This window comes from Myxocyprinus asiaticus, chromosome 21 (genome assembly GCF_019703515.2).
Source record: "Myxocyprinus asiaticus isolate MX2 ecotype Aquarium Trade chromosome 21, UBuf_Myxa_2, whole genome shotgun sequence".
In the NCBI taxonomy this organism is placed as follows: Eukaryota; Metazoa; Chordata; class Actinopteri; order Cypriniformes; family Catostomidae; genus Myxocyprinus; species Myxocyprinus asiaticus.
This window is the reverse complement of record NC_059364.1, coordinates 1,742,501-1,755,962: the sequence shown is the minus strand read 5'-3', so window position 1 is coordinate 1,755,962 and position 13,462 is coordinate 1,742,501. Positions and strand designations below refer to the sequence as shown.

The following is a 13,462-nucleotide window of genomic DNA, read 5'->3' as shown; positions in this document are numbered from 1 at the left end:
TGCACTAATTGCTTGTTGGTAAATAAATATCATTCATTGTACAAGGGTGCTTCTGTGGGAGTCTCAAGGACCGATTATAAAAATATGAAAAGACAAAAAAAAAGTCTTGATTAATGGTTTGAATCTGTAACCTACATAGACCAGTACAGGGGCATAGGTTACCTCCCCCCCCCCCAAAAAAAAAAAATCAAAACAAGCAAGTACAACTGCTCCAATATTTATACCATGATCAATGGAAACATGGGTAAATGCCTTACATTGCAACCCCCTCAATGTTCAAGCCAAATCTACACCCTTGGACCAGCAGCTCTGAGTTCTGAAATGTTCTTTTCAGAATATAGAGGGGAAAACATTTATCATATAAAAAATGTTTTTTTGTGTGTGTTTTTTTTTTTAAATGAATTCTTTTGATTTTTTACTCTGGAAAATGCTGGGTTGGAGCGTTACCTTGGAGATGTCAGGTGTGTTTGTGTTGAGCGCAAGATCTGCGATGCGTTCCACACACTGGACGACACGCGTGCATGCGCGAGCCTCGTTCTGAGCCATCCAGAGGATGTGTTCCTCCACCTGCATCATGTTACTCGCGATGTCAAACACGTAATCGCCCAACTATAGACAAACACACACACAAACAGAGATCTGGCTCTTATTCATACAACTTAAAATGAACATTCAACATCTTCTATTAAATTAATACCCAGTTTGAGTCCCAGGGTTTTTATAGTGTTCTATGGCTGTTATATTCCCTGCTGTGCGCTCTTCAGTCCGTTTTGTTTCATGTCTGGAGTGTGGTGTCTGGGTCTTGGCTTCCTGTCTGGTTCTGTTTCGGTCTGTGTCGGGATCCGGACATTCATACTAGTGTTGGGTTCGAGTCCACCTTAGTCGAGTCCGAGTCTTTAAACAATCAAGTCAGAGTCCAAAAGGGGCAGAATCAGACTCAAGACCAAGTCCATAACAGGCTGAGTCCGAGTCGAGTCCAAATGAATCTGTTCATGAATCTGAATTAAAATTGTAACCGTAAACTCAACATCAATATTTTAAGCTTATTTTAACCTTCACAACTAAGAAAAACAATTTGTCAATGTAAATGCAACAAATGCAACAAAAACACCAACATAGTATGGATAATAGGTGACTAGAGACTTCTCCCCTCACTTGTGTTCTTCACTGTATTTTAAGACGCAAGTGCCAGCTTTACAGGTAACACACAGAACAGAGAATTGTAGTGCAATTTGAGGTTGCACTAAAACTATGTGATGGACTGAGTTGTACAATTTCCATCATGGTCTATTTCATCCGTCATATTAGTTTAAATGTCACTGATATGTAGCATATTTGATTTTGTCTCGATATAGTCAGCATTTTCAGTTAGAAATGGCTTTGCGTAGTAAGCGTGAGTCTGATAAAATGTGTTCTATTTAATAATTTGCAGAGTTGGTGAACGTACTTTTAAAAGTGTACTTATGTTATTGATGTTTCTGGATGAGAGTGGCAGAGCACGTGAGGCGATCTCTTTCACGCACACACATACAGCACGTGCACGGGCGAGAGAGAGAGAGAGAGAAAGAGAAAGTACTTTGAAAGAGTACCGTCAATCCGCACATCTTATCACGTGGCTTGTTGAGCACGTTACCGTGGAGACGTAGCATGTGTGGAGGCTTCACACTATTCTCCGCGGCATCCACGCACAACTCAACACATGCCCCACCGAGAGTGAGAACCACATTATAGCGACCACGAGGAGGTTACCCCATGTAACTCTACCCTCCCTAGAAACCGGACCAATTTGGTTGCTTAGGAGATCTGGCTGGAGTCACTCAGCACGCCCTGGATTCAAATTTGTGACTCCAGGGGTGGCAGTCAGCGTCTTTACTCACTGAGCTACCCAGGGCCCCATAAATATGTGAACTGAGAGTTTTTGATACACCGTATATTACAAAATGTGAAACTTTTATAATCCACCTTTATTACACATAAAAAGTCTATATTAGACATAAAATAAAAAATAAAAAAGACTTAATCCACCTCCATCAGACATAAAAATTCTACTAGATATCGCTATCATAAAATGTAACATTTTATGACATTAAGCATATCTAAATGATATCAGTAAATGCTTCAGCTTTGGCAGCCATAGAATACTAAACTAAAATTAAATCTAAATAAATAAAAAAACAAAAAACAAATGTTAACTGAAATAAAAAGAAAAACTGAAAGAAAAAAAGAAATAATAATAAATGGTTAGAAAAAAAATTAACAAAACTAAAATACCTTTTATAACTACAAAACTAACTAAAAAATAAAATAAAAAAATGACCTCAATTTAATTTAAGTTTTAGTTTTTGATATACAATATGTTATCAAATGTGAAAAAAACTATATAAAGTCTACTAGATAGCACTAACACAAATGTAACATTTTATGACATTAAGCAATGTCCTAGATTTAATTTAAGTTTTTGATAATTCACAGAATATTATAAAATATCAGACATAAAAATTCATACAATCATACATATGCACAGAAATAGCAATATCTGACCTATCCCACCTTAGTGACACAATCAAACACCACTGTTTATTTCAAAACACTGCTATTCAGACAACACTGACAACATGGTGGAAAATGAGCTAAATAACCAGTCACTCTTTATCACCACATATCTACTCACCAATATGGCATAACCCTGATTTTACTGTAAATAAAACTCTGATGAAGGCAGATTAAAAATGTTTCAAATTCTCTAATATACTGTGAATTATCAAAAACTAAAACTTAAATTAAATCAAAGTCATTTTTTACAATTGTATGTCTAATAAAGACTTTTTATGTGTAATAAAGGCAGATTATAAAAGTTTCACATTTTGGAGTCGTGAGTTTGAATCCAGGGCGTGCTGAGTGACTCCAACCAGATCTCCTAAGCAACCAGTTGGCCCCGTTGCTAGGGAGGGTAGAGTCACATGGGGTAACCTCCTTGTGGTCGCTATAATGTGGTTCTCGCTCTCGGTGGGGCGTGTGGTGAGTTGTGTGTGGATGCTGTGGAGAATAGCGTGAAGTCTCCACACGCGCTACGTCTCCACAGTAACGCGCTCAACAAGTCACGTGATAAGATGCGCGGTTTGACGGTCTCAGACGCGGAGGCAACTGAGATTCGTCCTCCGCCACCCGGATTCAGGCGAGTCACTACGCCACCACGAGGACTTAGAGCGCATTGGGAATTGGACATTCCAAATTGGGGAGAAAACAGGAGAAAATTCACATATTTATACGATTAAATAAAACTATGGTTTTCAATGGCAATGGGGAAAGTGGTTGGAGTGTGTAGTAAGACCACATCATTAAAATAATGTTGGCATCTAGCTAAAAAAAGCACTTCATTTTTATTCACTTTTAAGTTCATACATTTAAAAATTACTATGTCACCTTCAACCTTGCAATTCATGTTATTTTATAGTACAAAGTCAAAAGACAACTATTACTAATGCTGCGTTCACATGTCAGAATTACCACATTTGAGTAGTAAAAACAGATTTACACTTTGAAAATCCAAAGGAAAAGTTGTCACACCTTTAAGCTTACTGTTTCCAGTGCACTATGGTACACAGTACTTCTAAGATCTAAAATCACTGAGAAGCAAATCGAAACGCAGCACCACTTTGTTGAAGGCCATGTGTCGTGTATCTGGTATATGGACTCAGTGCAGTTGTTTCTTTGAAAAGTGCTCTAAATCTTTGTGCCATTGCATTATGCTTAATCGTTAAAATCTCTATTATTATTGAACTATGACTAGTTTTACACCAGCAGAGAAATCAGAAACACAGGAGTCAATCTCCATAAATGGAATATTCATGAAAGACTGCATTAACGTCCAGTACAAGCCATCAAAATGATACAAGGACACTGAAATTCAGCAGTCTCAACAAAGATGCAATTAAGATTATCCTCTGTGGGTGATATGGAGGATGTTTTTCATTTATTTGAATAATTCATTAACAGAGGAAAAATGACTATAGGGAGTAAAACCATATTCATATTGTTCCTGCGACCTGTGAATGACCTTTGAACCATAGCTGAAATATGTCACTGTTGAATTGCCTTTTAAAACCCTTAGGCAGCGAGTGAGCTGTATCAGTATTAAATCTGAGCTTATAGATGCTAATGCAGTCTGAAAAGACGCGTTTGAAGAGGGCACCATTAATTCGCCTGTGAGCTGAGTTCTGAATGCCATGTTCTGTTTCTTATTTAACCATAAACCAAACACAGCTATGATGCAATCAAACATGTCCATTTAGTCAATATGTTCATGATATTCATTAATTTTTAGTCAATTTTACTCTGACTAAAATGGCATATGATCTTAGCAGACGAAAATAAAATTTTAGTTGACAATTATGTGCAAAATGACAAAAACATACTGTATCAAACTGTAACACGCCAAACTTTAACCAAATATTCAAATATTTTAAAAAACAAATTATAAACTACTTACATTTATTTAAACATGTATCGAACATATTAAAGATGAATATGTTTAACCTTCTTGGCTATTCAATAAAGGTCGACACCTTGGCTGTTCACGGTCATTTTTGACCGGAAACAGTACAAGTCTAATTTTATTTATGTTTTTAAATAAATGTTAACATTTATTCCTGATAACATTACTTTTAACAATAACAATAAAAATATGCACTTCTTTTGGGATTTTATGCCTTTTAGATCTTATTTACCTGTACATTTCTCAATTACATCATTCATTTGCAAATGCAAATTAGCAAATTTATGTTAACCTCACTTCAGTAAAAACCTACACTTCTATAAGTTGAAACCTGATGAAGATATGAGAACTTATCATGTATTGGGGGCAGATAGCTGATATTTGGTGGAAAAAAGAACAATATCATGACTTGAAAATTATGAAATTTGCCTGTTGTAACTTAATTATTTGATTTTCTAAATTTAGGTTTAGATTAGATTATCACAAGTTTTGCATTTGGGTATATATTTAGACCAAATTTTAAACTATTATTTGTTAAAATTCAGCATATTTTAAATTGTTCTGAAGTGTCTGTTTTTGAAATAATGTGACAATATTGTATGTTTACGGTCAAACCTGACCATGGTGTTACAAAGAGAAGACATACAGTAGAATAAGCATTTTGTTACCGATCATAAATCTTAAATATAAAAATTCAGTAACTCAGAAAAAGAAAGTTAGTTTACTGTTTCTTTGTTTCCATAACAGAAAGATGCAGTGTTTTGTCTGAAAGGTGCAGCTCCCAGACATAAACATATTCATTGGGGCTAGTCTCACCCATTCATTTGTGTGTGTTTATGTTCAGCATTGTGGCTGATTTATTGACTATATTCTACACATAAAAAAACCCAGCTGTTTTAGCATCTCTCCCATTAATTTCCTTTCGGTCAGTTTTGACCACTAACAGCAAAGGTGTCGCTTTTATTTTACGACCACTTAGGGTACGTTAACATGACAACGATGTGCTAAAAACTGAAACGTTTTTCCTTTGAGTTTTTGAAAAGTTTCGCGTACAGACGACAACGTTGTCAAAATGATCCCCCTTCACACGGATCCGCGAAAACGACTAAAAGCACTGTATTATGCATGCCAGGACAGTAGTTGGCGATGTCACTTTGTAAAGAAACACTACGCGCCTGCGCACATAAGCATTCTTCCACAGAGTGGTGAATATAAACAATGAAGATGGCGAAAGCATTGAGCAATTTTGTCTGGACAAAATCTTGAGCAGCACAAACACAGTCCTGTAGTTCACCATTGTAGTTTTGAATGTCTTGCATGTTGTTTTGAAGTACTCGCGCGCATGCTTACAGACTGAATACGTAATACGCCTGCGCATGACGTCATCATTTTCACAAATTCGTGTTTTTGTATGTTTACACGGAGATGATAACGGCATCGTCTTCAAAAACGTGCACTTTGAAACCCGTTTTCAAAAGTTTGCGTTTTCAGGCCCCAAAACGCTATTGTCGTGTAAACGAACAGCCAAAACGCATAAAAAGTTTTCCGTTTTTAGTTGACAATATTGTTGTGTAAACGGCCCCTTAGACTCATCGAATCAAGTCCAAAATTGTTTTTTTATGTCCAGATTGCAAGTCTAGGAAGTCACTAAGTCTTGTACCACTCTTGACTGAGGAAACCATTTTAATTACAAAAACAAATCTGAAATCGGTCAAAAATGACCGAACAGCTCAGGAAGGTTAATATGCAAGATTAGACAACATGAGAAAGACATCATGATGTGTCTTTTTTGTATCATCTTTGTTATTGCTGAAAAAAAATGTTGTGTTGTCGTGATTTTGTGAAAAGCTTCTTGCTGTTTCTTCAGCATCTTGTGCAATGAGCGCTGCATTTTTAAGTCGTCGTCCCAAGTTAAAAGAACGTAATCTTTCTCAAGGCATCTACATTCTGTTCCATTTGTTGCACAGCATCTTGCTTTTTATTAACACAGGACCGCATATGGCATTAACAGCCCCTAACTCAACTGGTAGAGCATGTTGCTCTCAACACCAAGGTCATGGGTTCAATTCCCAGGGAACACACATAGGCTACTGAAAAAATTAACAGCTTTGAATAAAAGCAGCTGCCAAACGAATAGATATGTATATAGATAGATGTTTACATACTTGTGTAGAGTATATTTCTGGTCTAAAGGTCACTTATAGCAAAGACTACTGAACCTTAGTTATATAATTAACACAAATTTCCCCCAAGCAAAGCTTGCTTTCTCTTTATTTGCACAGCTAAACCCTCCAGCAGCTCTTCTAGTGTCCGCCAGTGCTATTAAAATGCCAAACGTGTTCACTGAACATGTGTACGTAATACTTAAAGCTGAAAATAACTGATAACAGTGTGCTGAGACTCAAATTGCATCTAAATTGCATAGTAGCAGACCGCTGACTCTAAGAGAGTCAAGAAACACAAGTGCACAAGGTCTAGAGCTCAGAGTCATAGCTGCAGAAACGAGAATCATTTATACAAGAAAGACTATAAACGTGCACACTATAGTCAAACCACATGCTAAACGGTTAAAAGACGCCGCTGGAATTGTTAATAAAAGCAATAAGCCACAAAAGGCTGTGTGTTACAGTGTTTTTTACCATGGACCTGATTATTACCTCTCTGATATGCTCTACCACCCGCGTGATTCTTTCTACAAGGTGTGTGACGAAAATGACATCCATCATGTCTCCGAAGAGCGCCGCCCTGCTGGTGAAAGAAGAGAGCTGCTGCGCCAAAACCAGAGCGTTAGAGACGTTCACTGGTATCTGAGTGAGAGAGAATGAGATTTTAATTGTGAAGACTGCAGGACATAATAATCTGACATGAAAGAATGACATGAAGCAAAATACTTTTTCGTGCAATTGCAAATAATGGAGACTGAAGCTTTTAAGTTTAAAAAAGGACACAAAAGCACATTCAAAGTATTGTAAAAGTAGTCCATAGGACTCGTGCACTTCATTCCAAGTCTTCTGAAGTGATAAAATAGCTTTGTGTGATGAACAGAATGAAATGTAAGTCGACATTTACAAACTTGGCTGTCGTGGTCACTGTAAACGGTCAGTGGGCCTCATTAATGAACACGAGACAAAAAAATGTGTAAATCGTTTGTAAAGCCGTTCTTACGTAAATATTTGCATTATATTCTTGCATATATTAAAACTTGATTATATACACACATTTAACTAACAAATCTAAAGTGTACGCAGCATTTGCTGATTTGCCGGAAAGTTTTATGTGTAAAAATTCAATTTACACTTATATTTAAGAAAGTTTCATGATTAAGGCCTGCTGTACGTAAACGACCTGTGTGAAGATTCTTCAGATATTTTACTTCTGTATTCCACAGAAAAAAGTAGCAAGTTTAGGATGACAGAATTGTAATTTATGGATGAACTAACACTTTAAAACCAGGTGTAAATCAGGCCAAAGAACTTTGAACAATAGTCAGATAATTCTTGAGCTGAAGATGGTTTTCAGGCTTTAACAAACATGAGTGATTCAGGAAATCAGGCCGAGTGGAGCTCATTTAATCAGGTGCGTCGAGTTACAACCAGTTTGAGTGGGATAATGGCCCTTCAGAAGCATGGTTTGGTACTAATTTACACCACTTTGGTCTCTAAAGACTTAAAACTCCACATGCTGTTGTTGATGATGATGATGATGATGAAGGTTACTGACCTGTGTGAGTTCGTGCAGGCTGCGAGTAAACTCGCTTGCATAAGAGCACTGGTTATAGTCATCCTCCACCCATCGGCCTGTGCGGTCACACCTGCGCCATGCCCTTTTCTCCTGAGGGGCGGAGCTAGAGCTAGGTACTGTGCACGGCAGGAATGCAATGAATCCAGCTAACGTCTTCGGCCACCTGTAACGACACATTGTCAACACTCAGTATCATACAACAGTTAAGGCGTAACTACGAGACTGTTCACATCTTCATAGAACTCGTAATTACAAGTTGAATTGTATGAAAGCTCCGACTTGACAGTCGTGATGTCATGTAAGAAGAACCAATATGGTCTCCACAGTTAAAAGAAGTTAAACATATTTCTGATTCATATTTCTTACATAAATACTCTATTAAAAAACCACTCAATAATTACACTGATTTAAGTTTCACAACCTTTAAGTGAATAAGTCAAGAATCATTCCAACTGATTCAATGAAATAACTAATAAGTTTGGAGTCTTTCTGGGTGTTTTTGATTGCTTCTCTAAAAGAACAAACATTTACATCCTTTATGTGTTTTTGCCGCTAAATATGTTTGCTTCAGATGCCGTGGACACACCTGTAGTCCCCCTTGTTGCCACTGACCCTTTCGGCAGAGCAGTACAATGCAGACATGTCCAACACCATGATTTCCATCCCGATTGAGCTGTTTCCACGGGAACTGGATACATGGCACTGCCAATTACCGGAAACACCAACATCAATGTTGGACAGGATGAGCTCACTGCAAGACGGGAGTGAGAAAACACACACTTGAAATTACAACTCTTCTGACTGGCCTTACTACATACTACTGTTTGCCAAAAAAAAAAAAAATCTCTTTCTCGTTACTGTAATGTCAATCAGAAAAATAAAAATAAAATCTTTAATGGTGAGGCATTTATATAACATTGTAGTTTTTGGGGGGCCTGGGTATCTCAGCGAGTATTGACACTGACTACCACACCTGGAGTCACAAGTTCGAATCCAGGGCGTACCGAGTAACTCCAGCCAGGTCTCCTAAGCAACCAAATTGGCCCGGTTGCTTGGGAGGGTAGAGTCACATGGGGTAACCTCCTCGTGGTCACTATAATGAGGTTCTCGCTCTCAGTGGGGCACGTGGTGAGTTGTGCGTGGATGCTGCGGAGAACAGTGCGAGCCTCCACACGCGCTAGGTCTCCGTGGTAACGCGCTCAACAAGCCATGTGATAAGATGCGCGGATTGACGGTCTCAGACGCGGAGCCAACGGAGATTCGTTCTCCACCACCTGGATTGACAACTATGCCACTACGAGGACATTGGGAATTGGGCATTCCAAATTGGGTAGAATTTAAGTTCCATTAAGAACCTGAAAATACATTTTTTCTTTCTTTCTTTATAATCTAAATTATATATACACACACACACATATATATATATACAGTAGTGTAGTCTAGGACATACACAGGCATATGCCATATGCCCACCTATCTTTCTTAGAATTGTGGGTATGCCCACCTAAAATAAATGATGAGTTAGGATAAAAATCTCTTTTACAAGAGTGACCTGGAAAGTACATAACATGACATGAATGTACAATGTACACCCTCACCCCCACCAAAAAGTAAGACAAACAAACAAAACTAAATGATAAAAATAAATCAACTAAAGGGGACAGAACAAAACAATGATCAATTCCCATCAAATATAACAAAGGCAATATCCAACTTGACCATACTCAGTGTTGTTAACAAGTGCCATAAAATCAGCTAGTGGAGGGTGCACAGTATGTTTTAAATGTCCCTTTAAGTCGTTCCATGTTTTTTGGGGCATTAAACTTAAAGCCTTTTTTACCCTGCTCAGACCTAACACGGGAAACAGCAAGTAGTACAATGTCATGTTTTACAGAGATAATAGACGATAAGTAATTTGGAGACAGGCCACATATTGATTATAAATGAAACAGTATCAGTGTAATCACCTTCGTGAATCCAGAGGCGGCAGTTCGGCCTTAGCATAGAGAGTATAATGGTGGGTTTGATGACCACAACCAGTAATAAAACATAAGGCACAATAAAAAAGGGTGTATAGTTTTTTTTATATTGTACTGGGGCATGCATGTACAGTAAGTCACCATAGTCTAATAAAGGTAGAAATGTTGCAGACACCAGGAATTTTCTGGCATTAACAAAAAAAAGAAGATCTATATCTAAAATAAAAACCTAATTTTAGTTTGGGTTTCAAAACAGTGTGATCAGTATGAGGCTTAAATGACAACTGGTTATCGAGCACAATGCCCAGGTGTTTATAATTTGTAACAGGCTCAATTTTGGTACCTTGATTAGTTAAAATATCTATAAGGTTTGGTGATAAAACTTTTGTATTTAAAAAGATCATTAATTTAGTTTTTTTCTGCATTTAGTACCAGTTTGAGTTTATGTAATTGTGACTGGACTGAGTTAAAAGCAGGCTGCGAAGCAGAATATGCACAACAATAAATAATTGTATCGTCGGCATAAAGATGATACTTAGCATTTGATATATTATCACAAATATTATTTATATATAGAGAAAATAAAATTGGACCTAAAACTGACCCCTGAGGAACGCCCTTGACAATGGGTAATATAGTTGAATTTGAGCCATCTATCAGCACACATTGAGTTCTGTTGGTAGTCAGATAGTATGGCTCAACATTATCAGGGCCTGCAGACTTTTTTTGGTCAAGATGACACAAGGCAAACACAGTAAATGGGACGAATTCAAATGGATGAGAGAAACAATTTTGATGATATGTACGACCGGCGATACAACTGAGTATAGGCTTTTGATCTGGAACTTTTTCAATCTAATAACACGATGCCGCAGCACTGTTGAGTGAATTGTGTGTTTGTTTGTTTTTTGATTATTATTATTTTAAAAAGTGTACAGAGATTATCTCTACATGCGCACAGAGCTGTGGTGGTACTGGCAAGACAGACAGTCCAACTAAGCTGATCCACCAATCCAAACGTTCATTTCAGACGTAACTGGATATTCGCTAACCAATCATATTTTCTGTTTTAGTAAGGGGCGGGACATTTCCAGCATCTATTGCTAATGCATAAGCATCCCTGGAGTAACCATAATTTGCGCTGTAAATTGTTTTCCCTAAACGTATATATATATATATATATATATATATATATATATATATATATATATATATATATATATTAATTTTACTTATGCAATATAACTTTGTGAAATACTGCATGTTATTGCACCAGTGCTAGTTTTTGATGCTCTTTGCAGATGCCGGACAACTGTGTCCTGTAATTATATCACATGTCTTTTTTGTGTGTGCCTTTTACTGCTGTTGGTGGTGACTTTTTCATGTGATAACAAATCATTTCAATTTATATTTCAAAGAAGGAAAACAATTTAAGTATACACAGAAAAACACATGATAGTACACAAACAAAACAAATAACCATCAATTCTTAAGTAGGCTATATATGGTAATACAAGACAATGTGTTAACGTGAACACACTCATATAAGCTATACAATGTTTCTTGCTGTAAAGGACCTCTGTTCGGTTGGGAAAGGAGGAAGCTGGGACCCGGCTGAGCAGTCAACATAAAGTTTTAATATTACAAATGAACTTCAACATAACATAAAAGACACACACAAACATAACTCTGTGTGTGTGTGTGTGTCTCTCTCTCTCTCACTGGCATCTCCGGCTCCCCTTTATCTCTCTCTCCCGCTGATTAGGTGACTTTGCGCCAGCCATGCACCCTCACGGTCCGGACATGCACCCCCCATCTCTGGAGGGGAGACGCTGCCCTTCCGGCCATTCTGCCACCCGATGGTCCTCCCTGCCTCCTGGAAACCTGGGGAGAAAGAAAGAGCGAGCACGAGAGACAGAGGGAGAGAGAGAGGAGAGAGAGAGAAAAACTGGCTCGCTGGTCCCGAACATGCCATCCTGTGGTCCTCAGCCGCTCCGCCCCCTGGCAGACAGCAGCAGTTCCTCCGTGGCCGGGTAGATGGCAGCGGGTCCTCCGTCCCCTGGTGGTCAGCAACGGCTCCTCAGCTTCCTGACGGACGGCAGCAGTTCCTCCATCTCCTGGCAGATGGCAGTGGCGAGTCTCCCGGACAGCGTGCTCTTCCTCCTTCTCGGGTTTCAGCACCAAATGTAAACAACCTCTGTTCGGTCGAGAAAGGAGGAAGCTGGGACCCGGCAGAGCAATCAACATAAAGTTTTAATATTACAAATGAACTTCAACATAACATACAAATTAACTTCACAAACATAACTCCGTGTGTGTCTCTCTCTCACTGACGTCACCAGCTCCCCTTTATCTCTTTCTCCAGCTGATTAGGTGACTCAGCGCCGGCCGTGCACCCTCGCGGCCGGCCACACCCTCCTCCTCGTCACACTTGCGTAAAATGTATGTATTAGTTTATTAATTAGAGTAATTTTCATAGTAGCCTAATGAAAGGAACATTAATAAGACCTATATATTTAAATACATATTTAACATCACTTCACTTTTTTTGTCACACAACCATATACACAAGTGCAATAGTGGGTGAAAGTCTTGGGTGCAGTTCCGAGCAACATAGCAGTCATGACAGTGATGAGACATATACCAGTTTACAATAAACAGATTTACACATCACAATTTACATATCTAATATACACATAATTACACACAACACAATATCCAAATAATAACTTACATGTACAGTATACAATTCACACAATATAGAATAAAATATACAGTATGTTGTATTGTACCGTATTGACATTCAGGCTGTCGGTTGATAGACAGTTGCCAGTGTGTCGTTAAGAGAGAATATAATTTATGACAGTCCAGTGTGAGATAATAAGATTAATAAAGTGCAGTGCTGGTGTATATTGATCATGAGAGATCAAGAGTTCAGAAGTCTGATTGCTTGGGGGAAGAAGCTGTCATGAATTAGGCTGGTGCGGGTCCTGATGCTGCGATACCGCCTACCTGATGGTAGCAGCGAGAACAGCCCATGTCTCGGGTGGCTGGAGTCTCTGATGATCCTCCGAGCTTTTTTCACACACCGCCTGGTATATATCAAGTTACAATACCTTGGTTCTTAGTTCTTCTCTACACCATGCCAGCAAGAAACTTACTCTGATGTACAGTACATTTTGTAAACTGATGTGGGACTATGATTACATCAGCCAAAAAAAAATTAAAAATAAATAAATAAATAAAT

At 38.2% G+C, this 13,462-nt stretch overlaps 1 protein-coding gene across 1 annotated transcript in view; it reads right to left on the bottom strand.

Annotated features, from left to right (window-relative positions):
• Nucleotides 1-13,462, bottom strand: part of LOC127411916 (adhesion G protein-coupled receptor A1-like) — a 234,922-nt gene that overhangs the window by 137,778 nt on the left and 83,682 nt on the right. Inside the window, exons 8-11 of the mRNA XM_051647819.1 lie at nucleotides 8,823-8,987; nucleotides 8,216-8,399; nucleotides 7,153-7,302; nucleotides 448-609 (exon numbers count right to left, since the gene is read on the bottom strand). Of these exons, the coding sequence (XP_051503779.1) occupies nucleotides 448-609; nucleotides 7,153-7,302; nucleotides 8,216-8,399; nucleotides 8,823-8,987 (661 nt within the window). The remainder of the gene's footprint in view (nucleotides 1-447; nucleotides 610-7,152; nucleotides 7,303-8,215; nucleotides 8,400-8,822; nucleotides 8,988-13,462) is intronic.